The 16,528-nt window shown below is 43.5% G+C and overlaps 1 protein-coding gene across 2 annotated transcripts in view; it reads right to left on the bottom strand.

The window, feature by feature from the left end:
- Nucleotides 1–285: 285 nt before the first annotated feature.
- Nucleotides 286–16,528, bottom strand: part of ankrd12 (ankyrin repeat domain 12) — a 31,325-nt gene continuing 15,082 nt past the window's right edge. Inside the window, exons 2-13 of one of the 2 annotated variants that reach the window (XM_084007761.1) lie at nucleotides 14,509–14,622; nucleotides 11,894–12,044; nucleotides 10,782–10,853; nucleotides 10,257–10,397; nucleotides 8,894–9,097; nucleotides 8,535–8,677; nucleotides 7,893–8,040; nucleotides 3,256–7,706; nucleotides 2,711–2,809; nucleotides 2,380–2,523; nucleotides 2,179–2,274; nucleotides 286–1,572 (exon numbers count right to left, since the gene is read on the bottom strand). In XM_084007761.1, coding sequence (XP_083863887.1) covers nucleotides 1,387–1,572; nucleotides 2,179–2,274; nucleotides 2,380–2,523; nucleotides 2,711–2,809; nucleotides 3,256–7,706; nucleotides 7,893–8,040; nucleotides 8,535–8,677; nucleotides 8,894–9,097; nucleotides 10,257–10,397; nucleotides 10,782–10,853; nucleotides 11,894–12,044; nucleotides 14,509–14,568 — 5,895 coding nt within the window. In that variant the 5' untranslated portion in view covers nucleotides 14,569–14,622 and the 3' untranslated portion in view covers nucleotides 286–1,386. The remainder of the gene's footprint in view (nucleotides 1,573–2,178; nucleotides 2,275–2,379; nucleotides 2,524–2,710; nucleotides 2,810–3,255; nucleotides 7,707–7,892; nucleotides 8,041–8,534; nucleotides 8,678–8,893; nucleotides 9,098–10,256; nucleotides 10,398–10,781; nucleotides 10,854–11,893; nucleotides 12,045–14,508; nucleotides 14,623–16,528) is intronic. The other variant, XM_084007762.1, reaches the window with a different exon arrangement.

Raw genomic sequence — 16,528 nt, 5'->3', positions numbered from 1 at the left:
TTTCTAGTAGGGCTGCAACCTGCGATTATTTTACATTTCATGTTTTGATTGAAAAATGGGAATTATATAATTATATATTATATAACAAAATATTTAAATTTCAATGATGACAAATTAGATAAAAGCAGCAAATCCTGACATTTTAGAAGCTGAAACCAATGAACGTTCACCATTGTAACGTGATAAAATACTAAAGCTGCTATAATAAAAACGGTTGATTGACTAATTGTTTCAGCTTTCATTCCTGGAGTAGTCATAATATTAATGAATCCAAATCAAGCACTATTAATGTCACAACAAATAAAATTTATTCAATTATATATTACAAATATGTACAAGTCATGTAACAAGTAAATATTAAAATAGACATTTTTAGAACTATCGTTCAAAAAGGCATTATGTTGAAAAAATAGGTTTTGTTGTGATCTCACATTGAAACTGTAAAAGTATGTTTTTTTTCCCTTGGAAGCCACAACAGACTTTAATGTGCGCGAGACACAATGGACAACACATTAGGAGTGAGGCCGCAAAAAAGGGACGTAACACAATGGCGCAAAAAAAAAAAAAAAGCTGGAACACTTAAGTAAACCTCACAATTAAGTCCACAGTACAGCTTTTTAGGAAAAAAGTACAAACAACGCAACGCATGCACAGCATTTAATTGCCAAAGTCAAAAAACACCAGCTGTGGTGTGGAACTCCAGATGAGGAAGGAAGAAAACGGTAAAAACAAAGAACACAACAAAAGCCAACACATGCTTAAGATTTTAAGCCAACGACAACAAGAACATCACGGACGAAGAGGACACCTGATATAAAAACCAACTTTGGTCCATTAAAACATGAGACAGAACAAGTTTACAATCAAAATATCTATTATTTTTTGTTTTTACAAGTTTAAAACAATAATTACATGGCTATTTACAAATGCACAATTTTTTATGTATAAAATAAGTTAAAAAATTAAGAGCACAGTCTGTACACAATGTATGAACACTCACTTTGAAAACAATTGAACTCTCTCGTGTGACCCTGCTTGATGAGGAGCAGTAGCAGGTGGTTTACGTCCACGCTTTGCTTCTTGCTGCAGCTCGACACTCCGGCCTGGCCCACCCCAGCTTTTGGTCTCTGCTTCCCTGGGCTCCATCTGTGGCCTGGACCACCTTCTTCTGTACGAGGAACAGTCGACCTCTGTTCCCCGTCCTCATGGTGGGCATGCCAGTTTGGACTGTAAGTGCAGCGTCATATTGTCCATTTGCTAAATGCTCGTTTGTATCACCGCCGCATTCTAAGTGCTTCACATTTTTCCTTTTCCTTAAAATGTGCGGGCTGCCTCTCGTGTCAGTGATACGGCCGCCACCGTGGCAAAGCACCACTGTCCTACAGCTCATATCGGGGTGAGGTCAAAGTCGTCGTTGACCTCCACGAGCGGGATGTAGAACTCTGGGATCTCGAAGATACTGGTGGACTTATAGGTGGCGGGGTCCAGCTCCTGCAGCTTGAGCTGCCACTCCAGACGTTGCACAGCGTTCAGGGCTGCAGCCTCATGCTGCTGCCTCATCAGAAGACACGTCTGGAGGGAAAAGGTACATTATTGTTTGATCCAAAAGATGTTCTTATTTTAGAACAAGAATGTTTTTTCTTGTGCAAAAACAACAACCTATCAAGTACTCCAGTACAATTACTAGAATTCTCCATCCTGCTCTTAGACCCTTCTTTATGTTTCCTTTGAGCAATGATGGAGGGATAGCAACAAAAATGAAGGAAATTCACACTAAAAGGGCTGCATCTTTGGAAAATATCGACTTGATTTGTCCACTGCTGAAGCCTCGTATTAACGAATGGGTATAACATTGATGTGTACAAACGTTACAGTATGTCTTGGATCAACATCAAAAGTTGCATAATCTTTTAGATGAAATACAGCCGTGGATGTAGCCTCAGGAAATGAAATGGGGTGTTTTTGAGGTCGAAAAAGGCAAAAATAAATTGCAACACTGCCAGGGGGCAAAAACAAAAGAAACATCTAGAAAATGTTTTGGTATGAATTGATAAACATCAAAGATCATTTATTATTTCTCTATGGCGCATTTAACACTATTCTCCACTACAAATTACATTGTAATACTGTTCAATGGAGGTGGGCAGTGAAAACAGACAGCAATCACAGCGACCTCACCTTCAGTTTGTCAAACTTGTCATCAACATCTTGTAACCAGGACATAAACTGCCTGGCGTTGAATCGGTCTCTCACCGACGTTTTTCCATCATCATTCTGTGAACCAAATTTGCATCAGAATTTACAAACGTACAATATTTCTGCACATTGTGTTGAAGAACTGACTGAAAACTAAACGCAGATTTAACAGACGGCACTTACCTGGACGTCTTGAGGCATGTTGTACACTTCAGCATCCAATAAAACTGTACAGGCACTGAAAGGCAGAGTCTGATTGGCTAGTGTTCTTGCTGCCCGGTAATGGACTCGTAAGACTTCCTGTTCATTTGAAACAATCAGTTTTTCCTGAAGGGGAAGGAAGAAAAATAAGTCAAATTAATCCTGTAACTCCATTATTATGTGGTATAAAACATCTGTAGACAGTATGTTAAGCCCTAATGTCCCTTTTTGTGTCTTCAAAAGTATATAACAAACCACACTGCTTCAAAATGTAAATAGCCAAATAAAAAGTTACAGGAGTAAAACTACGTACCCTTTCGATGCTGTGTTGTAGGCGTAGTTTCATACGGACCACCTCTTGTTGTTTGAACATCTCTTTCAGCTGCTCAGGTAACGATGGAGGTGGAGTTATCTGTTGAACCACACAACATTGGAGAGGGACTGTTTAAAATGCTTTTATCAATGCTGCAATGGGATGATTAAGCATGACAATATCAGTCAGTATAATATATTTATTGTGTCAGTTTAGTTTCATTTTCCAGAATATTTACGTGTCACCGTATAAACAACAAAAACATCACTACATAGAAACTGTAGAGGAGGAATGTTGGAGTCACTCAGCTCCTTTGAAATGCAGACTGACAGGTTTGTATAAAAAATAAATATATTTTGTAACATTTACAAGGGTCTTTAAGACTATTGTTCCAAGACGATGAGGAATATGTTTTAGCTTTTCTCCTTTTTATCTGATATATATAACCTATTAATCAAGTAATCTGTTGAGTATTTCTTTGATAATCAAATGAGTAGTTAGTCGCAGCCCAATCTGACCAAGAAAGGAAATGAAGAGGAACTCACTGTTGGTATGCAGAGCTTGCTGAGTGGGTTCCCATCTAAGAGGTAGGATCCATTGAAGGTCACGTACTCATCATAATACTGTGGCGGCTGGGGGATGACGCTGCACAACACTTTGCGCTTCTCCTCGATCTTTTTCCGGATGTGCAGGAACTCGTAGTAAGGGTTGGCCCTCTCCGTCTGGTAGGGCTGAATCTCCTCCAGCTTTATAGAGTCCACAATAGCAGCCAGAGACTGCTGGCCTCTCTCCTTCTCCTGCATTGTGGAGCACGACTGGGAGCATGAGGCCTTAGGCATCTTTCTCTTGCGTGGATGGGGAACATGCATGTCCACGTCCTCGTCTCCAGAGCGAACCTTGACCTTAGCCCCTGAAGAATCAGAATCCCGGTCTCCAGATTGGGGAGAGGAGCTCCCTGAGGCGCTGCAGGTGCTGCTGCTGCTGCTACTGCTGCTGCTGCTGCTGCTCTCAGTCTGGAGTGCAGATTGGACAGTGCTTTGACTTTGCTCATCTCCAGCAAAAGAGGACTCTGGTTTCTCGTCGGAAGGCGTCACCTCCATCGGCTCCGAGCTGGCCTCAGCTGTAGATTCAGAAGGGCCCTCTGTAGCATCACTGCCCTCAGCGGCTGAACTCTCAGGTGTAACAGACACAGCGGCCGCACTGCTCATGTCTGAGCCCTGTGGGACGTCAGTTCTCTCTTCAGCCTTGTGTTCAGGGCTCGCACTAGATGATGCTGGGGGCGTGGCGTCCTTTTTCTCCATCTCTACATCGAGACATGAAACTGCAGCGTCACTGGCAGGTCCCGAGTTCTTGCCGTCTTGGTCATCTACGTCCATATCCTCTTGGAAACATTGGGACTCGGTGCTTGTTTGGCTAAAGCCTGGCAAGGACTCCCCTGCAGCAGTGCTGGGAATGAGGTGGGAACTGGTGGATGGTGCAGGACTCCCTCTACCTTCTGTTCTGAAGCTCTCCATTTCCATACTTTCTTCTTCTGCCCCATCAGCACTCTCAAGAGGGTCATCCTTAAGGTCAGAAACAAGTGTGGTACCCGATTGTGTTTGCGGCACACTCTCCACAACAGAAACTGTGAGCATGTCCCTCTGCTGGAGGGTCTTTGTGTTTGCGATCTGTAACGGCTCAGCAGACAGACACGCTGTAGTGGTCGATGGGTGATCCGAATCCTTGTTGATGCACTCAGTCGGTGAAGTCTCCGTCAGGTGCTGGACCTCCTTTGCAACGGGAGGATCAGAGGGGGGAAGAGTTTTCTGTTCTGTTGACTCCGTTTGAGAGCTACTGCACTCTGGAAGTGGCAGGCTTTTACTCTGAGGATCCTTGTTTAACAGGTGTGGTGTTAAAACAACAGGGGGGCTTCCATCTCTCTCTATGGTTGAATCAGGAAGTGAATTCAGAAGTTGTTGACTGTTGAGGGGCTCTTCCGTTTCTGCTGATGTCTCTCTTGTCCCCAACTCTTCGGCAGGCTGGCTGGGTTTTGGTAGATTTTCAACAGCTTTACCTTCGGTTGATGAGTTGGCGTCCTCGTCCAGAATAGCCCTGAGGTACGGAGATTCATGTCTGTTCGGCAGCAACGTCCGATTACTTTGCGGCACATCTGGAAGACTGTTGCAATCTTTGTCGTGAACAGACGGCGATCTGGTGGCTTGAATAACGAGGGAAGACTGGAGGAATGCAGGTTGAGAGTCTGAGGCTTCCAGGTTCACGTCAGAGTCGTATTCCACGTGTCTGGGTGTTAACGTCGTCGCCTGACACGAATCCTCCGAGCTAGCCACAGAAACCAAGGACACGGACCTTGACATGAGGCCACAGCGTTCGCTCTCTGGCCTGGGCGATCTGGTCAGACAGTTTTCCACAGCCGACATGACCTTTGCACTGATGGAGGGCAAACTCTTCCCATCAAGCGACATTGTTCTGGGGCTGGTGCCATCCTTCAGGGATTTCTCTCTGCTGTGGACATCAGAGGCTTCAGAGCTTTTGGAGCGCATGAGCTCCTTACTCAGGCACGGTTCAGTCTTTGTTCTGTCTTTAGATTTGGACTTCCCTGGATCTGCCAGAGGCCGCTGTTTAAGCCTTTCCCGCTCTTTTTGTTTGATTTTCTCCAGGTGTTTGCGATGCCACTGCTCAATCTCCTGGTCCTTCAGGCTGAGCATGCGCTCAAAGCTCGTCTGCATCAAGTCATCATTCACAAGCCTCTTCTCTTTGGGCTTGGCGTCTCGTGTTGCTGGCGAGGCTTTTGATCTGGCCTTGTCTGCATCCGCCTCGTTGGCTTTGGCCTTGCTGATTTTGGCCTGCTGGGAGCGGTCTTTGTGTCGGTCCTTATCCTTGTGTTTATCGGAGTCTCTGTCCCGGTCTCTCCGGTCACGATCCTTCTCTGGTGTTCTCACAACTTCCTCCTTTGATTTCGTAGATAAGGACTTGCTGCTCTCGGACAAATAGCCCTTCTTCTCTTCTAAAAGTAATTTCAGATTGGAGCTCGAGGAAAGAGCCCCGTCTTTTATTTTGTCTCGCTTTTTCCTGTCACAATCCTTTTCTTTTGAACGATCAGATTTACTATGATCCGTGGTCTTCTCAAGAGGTTTTCCTTTCTTATCGGAGTTGCTGCGTTCCTTTTCTCTGTGATCCCCAGCACTATATTCTCTGTCCTGCCTCTCCCTATCAGACCGCTTGTCAAACTTATCTTTATTTTTCCTGCTGTCCTCGTGCTTTTTGGTTGCGGATAAAGATTTCAGTTTCTCATTCTCTTTGTAGTTTTTATCTCCAGGCGAATGGGAAGAAATGTTTCCTGTTCTTTCCTTTTCCTTCCAACGATCCACTGAATTCTGTACTTCAGCTTTGTCAGCGTGCTCCGTTTTAACCTTTTTTTCCTTGTCGGGATGTCTTTTCTCCATTTTCTCCGAATCCTTCTCCTTTCCTGGGAGCCTCTTGTCAGTTTTCTCGCGTGTGCCTTTTTCAGAGAGCTCCAGCTGTTCCTGATCAGCTGTGATCCCACTTATGGGTTTCTCTTCTGTCTCTTCTTTCATGCTGTTGCTCTGCAGCGACTCCTCAGGAATCCGCCCTGAGCCGTGGCAGTCCACTCTCTCGTCACGCTCACTCAGTTTTGAATCCTTTACCTTCTCCTCTTTACCAGCAGCCTCCTTCCGCTCCTTTTTCATGGCCTTGTCTTTTTCTCGCTCCTCTCTCGGCCTCTTTTCCTTGCCGCTTGAGTGTTTCTCCTTCGTTCTCTCATCTTTGACAGGAGAGGAATCGGAGGTCTTCTGAAGTAAGCCATTGTCTTCACCTTCCTTTTTCACGGACACGTGTTCATCCGTCTCATCGCTTTTGAAAAAATTCTCTTTCCAGAACTCTCTGTCAAACTCCAAATTCCTGTGGCTGTCTTTCCTGGCCTCCTTTTGCCTGTGGCGGCTGCGCTCCGCCTCGTACTCCCTCCTGTGTTTGTCTTTCTCCTTGTGTTTAAGTTTATGCTTCTTTACCACTTTGCCGTCTAAGTCGGTCTTCCGTAAGGCACCTTCAGAGCTGTCCAGACTGTTTCCAATGCTGCCGTCTTTGTAAGGACTCAAATGGCCATCATCCCCGTCCCCACTGGAGTCTTTCTGTTGATGTTTGCTCTTTTCCTTGTGTTTACACCCCTTGGTGCTGGAGCCTTCAGTGCAGTAGTCTGCCTCCGTGTAGTGGTTGTATTTGACGGCGTCCACCGGACACGAGCCATCACTGATGGAAATACACATCTTAGTATTTTCCTGTTTGAGTGGTATTTGTTTATCCGTCAGGCTGTGGTTCAGTTTTGGAGACTTTATGGACGACAAATGAAAGAGATGGACGGATGAGTCATCTTTAGGACTGAAAGACATCTTGAAGGAGTCTTCCTCTCGACCCTTTTCTGTGCTCTCGGACACGGTTGCGAGAGAGAGGACCAACGTTTTGCTGTTCTCTTTCCCATCCTCTTGGTTTTCCTTGTTTTTGTTCTGGCTTTTGCTCTTCCTCTTGACTTTGCCCTTGTCTTTTTGCTCAGCATTCTCCTTTTTAGACCGCGTGTCCGCCTTGAGGCTCTCTGAGCTCTGAGAGCAGGTGGGGGAACTCCGTTTCTCTGGAAGGCTTTCCATCTCGTCACTGGAGGTATCCGAGCTGCAGTGGACCCGAGAAGTCTTCTGCTTTTTGGACTTTGAGGAGGAATCCCCTTTTCCGCCCTGCTTTCCTGCAACATGATTCCTATCTTTCTCCTCCTTCTCGCGCTGCCGTAGCTCTCTCCGGAGGATGTGTCTGTCGTTCAGGGCTTTACTGAGATCCTCCTCTTCCTCTTCGTCCTTGAACTCGTACTCGTCCAGCCCTTGGACGGACGATGACACTTTCGTGGACGGTTTGCCGTCCGAGTCCTTTTCAGTATCGGAGTCTTCCAAGTTGTCATCTACACTGGATGGATTAACAGACGGCGGATCTTCAGACTCTGCAGAGATGAGAAGATCAACTTTAAAATGATACACATTAAAGCCAATAAAACCACTTTAGACTTTCATACAAACTCAAGCAATTATTGAAGATTACATGGTATATAGAACACCAACTTATTTCTCTACGACGAGTTAAATTATATATTAGGTAACTTTAAACAGGTAACTTTTTTTCTGCATACCTGAAGAGCTGTCATCTTGGTCTGACAGTGGCACCTCTCCCTTTAATAGCTGCTCCAGCTCCTGAGAGTCTGCCACGTCCACCGGCCGCTCCCCACGCTTGTTGGCCTGGAAGGCGTTGCCACCGTGACGTAGCAGCAGTTTCACAATCTGTATGAAACAAGACAATAATTGAGAAGGCTGTAAACAAACATACAACATAGAGATGGTTGGCGCATAGTTAAAGCAGTGAAAACAGCAAAATGCTATAAAATTAAACAGATTTATGATTGACCGATATTGATTGGCTGAAGCAAATGATGTACTTTCCAAGTAAGTTAGTAGATGACCAACTGTTGCAGGAAAAACAACATTTTATTTTTCCAGGTCAAGATATCTATTCCCAAGCATTACCTTTCTTGACTTTAAGTCATATACACCAATTGTACTCGAAGTTGAGTTTCCCCTATATACTATGAGCAAGTCATAGTATATAGCTCCAAATTATTCTTATTAAAATAACCCTGATCATGTGACTTGTGTATATGTTGATATATCATTTTTGTCCAGATGCACAAAAGGACATATTTCTTCATGTCTAGTCTATAACAATTTCAGACAACATTCCACATTACTGAGGCAGTAACTTCAAGTGAAGCTCTTACATCTTTATGCCCACTGCTGGAAGCATCATGGAGAGGTGTGTCGTCATCTAGACCCTGGGTGTTCACTTCTGCGCCTGCTGCTATTAAGACCTTGGCCACGTCGTAGTAACCAAGATTACAAGCTTCGTGCAGCGGAGTCCAACCTGGTAAAGACAGAAAACAGCAACACCGGAGAATTTAATTAAAACAAATAAGGAGTAAAATGTAAACTATACAAAAATGTGGAACAGAAGGTAGTAAGATGCACACGGATGTCAGTGAAGCATCTGTTATTCAGCTGTTGTCGGTTTCGTGCCATTAATAGCTACCACACAGACACGATGAAAGCTGTTAAATGACCACCTCCCGGGGCATCGTACCTGCAAAGTCTTTGACGTTGACGTCAGCTCCCAGGCTAATGAGCTCTTTAACTTGCTTGGCGTCTCCCCGGATGGCTGCCATGTGAAGGGGAGTCTCCCCTCGCTCGTTTCTCTTGTTGACCTTGTCCTTCTGTCGAGACGAGGCGCTGCTGGGTACTTTCTTCTGCACAGGGGTCGTTTGTGAGGGGTGACTGGGAGTAGAGTCTAGAAGCAGGCAGAGAGAGAAAAGCACTTAATTGATGCTTCAAGCAAAAGCCTGTCACAGGTTGAGATAACTACCTGAATTAATGTGCAAGGCACTAGACTGAGCAATGACAGTGAAAGTGAACTTGAAAGACTTGTATGTGATGGTGATTTCTCATATGGTATTTATTCAAGTTTTATTTCAATATTTTTTTTTATTTGCTTTCTCACCAAGTTAGAGGAGAAGATTGCTACCAAATGCATATTCGCATGACAAAGGAAACAAGTGGAAACAGCTATGCTAGCTCTATCCAAAAAGTTGTAAAACAAATAGTTCAGCACAGAACCACCCATCATTTTTTTTTATAACTTGTGCAATAAACACATTGTAAAAAATTGCACTCTGGGATTTTTTTTTGTTAGTTGAAAGAGCATGATTAAAAAAATAGCACTTTAAAATGTAACTATCATTCTTCTTTATTTGTCCATGTGTTCAGTTAAACTTTCATTTAGTTAAATTAAAGGATTTTGGAAATAAATGCCTTTTTTAAAAATTCAACAACCATTTTGATGCCTTTTAGCAGTGAACTGTACACGTATAAGTAATATTGTGATTGCAATGTTCAACAATCTTATTGCATAATTCCCTTATAGCCCTTATTTTTATACTTTGGTTTTTATACGATTAAGTGAACAACATATAGTGTTTTAATTATTGCGCTTTAGAGGGGCTGGTAGGTGAATTGTGTTGCCTTCTGATAAAGCCAGACTAGCTGTTTCCCGTGCTTTCCTGTCTTTATGCTAACCTAAGCGGCTGCTGGCTCCAGATTCATATTTAACAGAGAAACACAAGAGTGGGTCTCATCTTCTCAACTCCTTGCATAAGTGAATGAGCGTGATTCCCAAAATGTCAGACTGTTCCTTTAATGTGCAAAGCATTTGGCTGAGCAACCACAGTGACACTGGTTTTACTGGAAACCTGAAACCTGTGCTTACTTGTGTCCCTGTGTGCAATTTCTGCAGGTCTGTACTAATTGTCCTCGTCTTACAACTACTCAGCTCCCGTCGTCACTGGGAAATTATACAGAACAGCAAATGCTCGGAGGCATGACTCATCAAACAGTAAATATACTGAGCTATGTTGAGGATGAAGTGAAGGTGAGAGGGCAGGCACACAAACCTGGACTATTGGCAGTCATCTGCATTAGGAGAGCCATCTGTTTGCGCTCTGACAGCGGATACCCAAACAAAAGGTTGGGAGCCTGGGACTTCTTGCCCCCAGACTCCTTTTTCACCTTCTTCTTGTCTGGTCCATCTTTATCTGCAACACAACCGAGAGTGATTTTAGAGAACAGTCTCCTCCCAAAAAGAATTCGAGCAATGTCATCGTCACAGTAACACCGTTTTCCTCTTTCCCTTGTATCTGTTGAGAATGCAGAGAAACAGATGACAAGCAGGAGGTTTGCAAAGGAAGATAAAAAGAACAGCATTCTCTTAAGCCAGCCAAGTGCCCGTCCCCCATACCCCCCCCACCCCTCACATCTCAGTCAGCCGTTACTAAACAGACATGCGTGAGCTGTAACGGAGTAGATGCAGGGCTAAAACACACACACGTGCATGTGTGTTTACGGCAGGATAGTGGCGCAAAGTGGGTGACGTGGCTTGTAGAGGACACAAGGCCTGAGGATCGGGCTGCAGCGATTACCTGCGTATATCCTGCAGGGAGGCACTAATCTCTCTCCCCAGGTCTCACTCGACTGGCCTGGGTCTGAGTCATCTACAGTGCAAAGCAGAGAGGATGGGGAGGGAAGAGAGGAGGGAGGGGAGAGCAAGAGGGGAGGTGGAAGGGTGGGAAAGCACTGCATTAACGCTCACTCTCACCCTCCTCCTCCTCTCACATGTACTCAAATACAGACAGGCAAGCTAGACTCGCACTCCACACACTGATTATGAATCATGGCAACACAAGAGACCGGAGAGAAGATCCGACGTGGTCAATGGAGTCATTGATTCCTTTGTTTTCCTACGGCTGCTCACAGGACCTGAGAGGGAAAGACTGCTGGTAGACAAAGCTGCCCTCCTTGTTAGTTTAGCTTCATAACCTACGCAGGACCACAATGAAATGCCCTACAGAGGAGATGAAGGCAAATCTACAGGGTTGTTTGTAACCGTCTGTAAAACACATTACTGTACTTAATTTGTAATTATGGCCTGTGTGATACACTAACCTACTTTTAGCTCTCTCATCTGATGTAAACATACAGTTTAACTTCTAACTAAATGACTGAAGCAGAGTACTTTATGTACACAAGAAACAGAGGTAAGATTTAAGACTTCAAGTTCACAATATCTCCAATGTGAAGCTGAGCAGTTTTATATTCAACATGATGACCGTTACTAGGAACTCAAATAGAGCAATTATCATCCCACATCTTCTTCCAACTACAGGGACAATACCAGGTCTAAAAGTGGAAAGGCTGCTGTCCTATATTTGTGTATTTATGTCAACATATTCCAGTACGAGGCCAAAACAATGTGTTAGTCCAACTATATCAGGAACTAGAAGATAATCCAATCATCCATCAAAGGGTTGAAGGGCTCATTTATAGAAAGTTAACAGGCAAAACTAAAATATAACTACCTTCATAACCATTATAAATAATGTAATTATTATCAATATGGTCAAATCCTTTGACCTATGTGCCTCAAGAAAACGTTCAACAACAGGCCACCGGGGGGCGATGTGAGGACATGGGCAGCCAGCCAGCAGCATGGCTGTTAGTAAGGGGAGCAGAGAGGAGCAGCAACAGCCCTTACCTGTGTCTGAGTCGCGTTCCTCAGTCCTGAGCGGACTGGTCGTGAAGGAAAGCTTGCGCTTCATGGAAGACTTGGCTTTCCCTTCCTTTCCCAGCAATTCACTCCGATCCAGCTTCGGAGTTTTGGTGAAAGGGGACAACTTGTCTTTGCTCTGTCAGATAATAAATAAAAAAAGAAGAGATTTTAAACACGGCATAGGTGTGGCCACATTTGTGACTTGACTGTGTGTGTGTGTGTGTGTGTGTGTGTGCACACACCCCATTAAAAAAACCTGACTTAACTAGCTCAACAAAGCTCAACCACTTCATTGTCGAGCTAGTGAAAGGTGTGAAGGCAGTGTTTCAGATGAGAATAAAGCTTCCTAAAATCTGACAAACATAAAAAAGGGCAGACAATTTTAGCACAGGCAGTGTTGCGTCTGCAAGATATTGTTTTGGTCCTGCAGGCAGCAGGTTTGCCTGGATGACTCAGTAAAATCGTATTCCCAAGACAGGGTGTCTGCCAAGTGAGGAGTAACAGATCAGGAGTGACATTTTTTTTTTCTACCCCCCACACAGAATGAAAGTAGAATAGTCCATTCTATTGCTACTAAGCTAAGCTTGTTGAAGTATAATAATCATCATATTAGTGCTGCATGTCGAACTCCCAGAGTAAAACACTGAATACTACCAGACTTGGTAGTGTGTCCAATTAATTACCTGGGCTGCGACCTGCCAAACTCTACGTTGTGCCGCCACATTCATAAATGGAAATATTTCTACACTTCAACAGCACTTTCGGGGCACGTTTCCTCCACAGCGGTGCGCAACCGGGTCTAGTACTGCCAGCCATGTCAGCCGGAAAACACCCCTCGCCTGTCAACCGGGGCAGATTGACCCCAGGGCTTGGTCTGCAGCAATGTTGGCAAGCCACCTGATGCATCTTGAAACACGGGCCCTGTCTCATTTACAATGCTTTGTGAATGGAAGTCTTTTTTCTCTGTGTCAATGTTTTTATGATTTAATTATTCACTCAAGCAGAGTGTCAAGAAAAAAATCATGTATTCAAAATGTTATTTCAGTAAGTACAAAAGTATTAGCATTAATATACTATATGTATTGTAAGCCTATATCACTGGATTATAAAGAGGGTCAGAGGTCCAACCACCATAGTGTCACAATATCCTGTTGGAAACTCTAATACATTGATGGGTTCCTTTAAGTCTGAAGTAAAATTATGAGACGGCAAGCTGATGTTTACACTCACAATTTGATATTGCACACATACGATAGATGTAAAATACAAAAAGAAAGCATAAAATAAAACTACTGACATCTTTAGGATGAGTTTGCAAGTCTAACAAAATTGAAATGGGCGAATCAAGAACTACATACTCACAATGCTAAACCCAAGTTATGAGGTTATATATTTTTCTTTTGGTGACCAAAGTCTGGACCATAATTAAGATGAAAACACAAAAGCTCCCACTTAACAAGACAGAAATTTAAAAATTGATCCCTCCCACATGCAGCTGCTATTTGCTTTTATGAACACAACTTTGGTTTCCACTGCATCAATTAAAATTGTTGTTTTGTATGTGCACGGAAAAGCTATCTGGAGTGTGGTCGGGTTGGAAGAAAAGGAGGAAAATACTCCAGTGCCTCATATGCCACCAGTAATAGCACCCACTGCATCCGGCACACCAGTTATATATCTGTATTTTCTCAATGTCTTACGATTCCAGTTACCAGATACTTGCACTTTGATTTGCAGACAAAGCTTTTTCAGTACCAGCACTTTAGTGAGCTGCACTTTGGTGCAGTAAAATACATTTCTGGCAGGAGGAAAAATATCTGCAGTGTGGTGCTTCTTTGATCTCAGTGAAGCAATGTGCCAGCTGTGCGAAGCTGAAGTGTCTAGCAGTGTTCAAAGTAGAGGTTAAGATGAGACGCACTGTCTTAAAAATGAAAGTGGACCAAAATTGTGTCATTCATGAAGAACAAGATAAATAAGTGGTGTTTGTATTCCAATATGGGAGATGGGATTGTTTGATTACTGCTGAACAGAGAGTAACGTAGGAGGTTAGATGTGCTCCCTGTATCTAAAACTCAAATGTTACTGGGAGTGGGCAATGAATGTGCTTACATGCACTTATCTGGAAAGGAAAACTTCACTTTGATGAAATGAGAGGTAAAACCTGTAAAACACGTTCTGGAGGGAAGTTCTGACTAATCAGAGGCTTCTTTGGAAAATGAAAAACTCAAACCACGGGTTAAGGGATCCAGAAGAGCTTTTAAATTAACCTCGAGGTGAGATCGTTTTGTCAACGTTTTATTTCCAAGGTCAAGAATTATCTTTGAACCATTTAAATGCCAAAATGGACAAGAGGTCCCAAAAGTGCTTTAAATATCTATAATGTTCTGGTCTGTGTACTGTGAGTGAGGTAAGATTATTCTATCAACTGCTGGTGTCAAAATGAATTAATTTTGAGCCTTGACATACATATCTGTACAGTTAACGCTATCGTCAACAATCATATTTGTGTAACTTGGAGGGTGGCCAAAGTAAAAACAAATATTGTACACATTGTGCTCAAATGCCGTCTTTAATGCTATTCTGTGTTTGGGCTAGCATACCTTCTTCCCCGCCTGCTTATCCACCATGGCTCCATCTCTGTCGCTCCCAGGTTTGGCCATGGTGCGGCACCTGACTAGCTGCGACAGCTACAGCACGGTAGGATCATCATGCACCTGGAGACAGAAAGCAGCAGAAACAAGACGTTTAAATACAGGTACAATTCAATTATTCTCAGAGATTGTTCAAAGGGAAGGCTTTCAGTAAACGAGGAAACAAGAGCCAAGTAAAGAAAAATCCCTTAATCTCAGAGAGGAGTGGAGAGCCGGCGCATGAAACGGTACTGCTACACAGTGTAACTCAGCTGTGTTTCAGGATGTACTTCGAGTGGATCGGTAATCAGGGATTTATTGAAATTTCCATTTCACTTCTTAAGAAGGGCCTTAAAAACCAGGCAGGAAACAACTACGCTAGGCAGCATGAATCACAGCTTTAGGGACTCTTTAGTCTCCGAGAGGAAACGTGGCCCGCCCCCCGCATGTTGTCACTATGGTCTACTCATCAGTGTCACCAAGCTTTCCTGTTATGTGGTTTGCGTCAGTATAGTAACACACGTGGCAGAGTCAATAAGGGCACTGTGGGTGCCTGCAGTGACTGGAGAAAGTATTACACTCAGCTGAACATGCGCATGAAGCCCACAATGGTACATGTCAGTTATCTTGTCACATGGAGATCGCTGTTCTCAGTCACAAGACAGACACACACACACACACGCGCAGTTTTTACAAATCATGATGGGGGGAAAACTAAATAATTTTCTCTGGAAAAAAAATCAAATAAAAAATCACATGTGCACAGGGAAAGCACCTGTGATGAAGCTGCCCTCGTCAGGGGGATTGATATTGCCTGATAGCGTAAAGCCCCTAGAGTGACTCTCCATCGATCCTCAAGCGGCTCTACAGCGTGGGCACATGCAGACGAAAGCCGCCCACCTCACTCCATGCCACTCCTCGGGTGAGCGAGCAAGGAGCCCCAGCAAAGGGGCGCTGTTCATCTGTATGCACTGCAGTGACACAGACCTGGCAAAAAGACGGCAAAGCCTCACCCCAAGCATGATATGCATTTAAGAAATATACAAATGTTATTTCAATTTTGTAATGTGACTTTAATCTGCATTAGAAATACCAACAAAATGTATAAGCGCAAAAGAAAAATCAGTGATGTGACTGTATCAAGAGACTAGAGAGCCACTGATAAGTTGTGAAACAGCAATCTCAAAATGAATGGGACAGCCCCATTTCTTAATATGCATCCGGTTACAATTTAACTATTCTCTACTACAGAGCTCTTCAACAGGGGGGTCCACGACTCATAGGGGGTCCACAGAGTTACTGTAGGGGATCCCCGAAATGACTTGATCCCAAACTTTTTTTCTTCCAAAAATGTAAATATGTCCAAACACATTTACATGAATAAAACCTATAATAAGCAAATGTAAATAATATGTTTGTCAGCATAACATACATTGTGATGTAGATGTGCCAATATAGAATCCAAATATGTTCTAGAAATATAGAGTCAGTCAATTATTATTTTAATGGCTTAGCATTGTATACATACTTTTATAGTATGTATACAATGGCCCTATAGGCCGTATAAAAGCCTCCCAAAAACCTCCCAAAAACCTCCCAAAAAATGTGACTGTGCGCAAGGTAACATGGATGGCAAGTTTGTCTGGACAGGGACTGGGAGGTGGATGCTTCACATCCTCTTACAACAACCAACCCCTTATTCAATCTAGGCACAGGAGCTCCTCCTCATTATCCAATTCTTCCATAATGTTATTTAACCCAATTCTGCTTGAACCAGCCCATGCAGAATGCATAGGCATACAATCGCAGGAGTATAAATCACACTCGTCATGACAGTGAATCGTACACCATTGGGTTTTGTTCCGCAAGTCGTACACAAGCAATTTGGTGATGATTATTTAATTTTTGATTTATTATTGTAAAAAATAATGGAAAATCCACAAATGTGAGTGGTTGCTTTTCAATTACAGCTAAGGTAGAATGGGCCAAA

The sequence above is a fragment of the Eutrigla gurnardus genome (genome assembly GCF_963514095.1).
Source record: "Eutrigla gurnardus genome assembly, chromosome: 4".
In the NCBI taxonomy this organism is placed as follows: domain Eukaryota; kingdom Metazoa; phylum Chordata; class Actinopteri; order Perciformes; family Triglidae; genus Eutrigla; species Eutrigla gurnardus.
The sequence above is the reverse complement of the archived record's forward strand: the minus strand, read 5'-3'. Positions and strand labels throughout refer to the sequence as shown.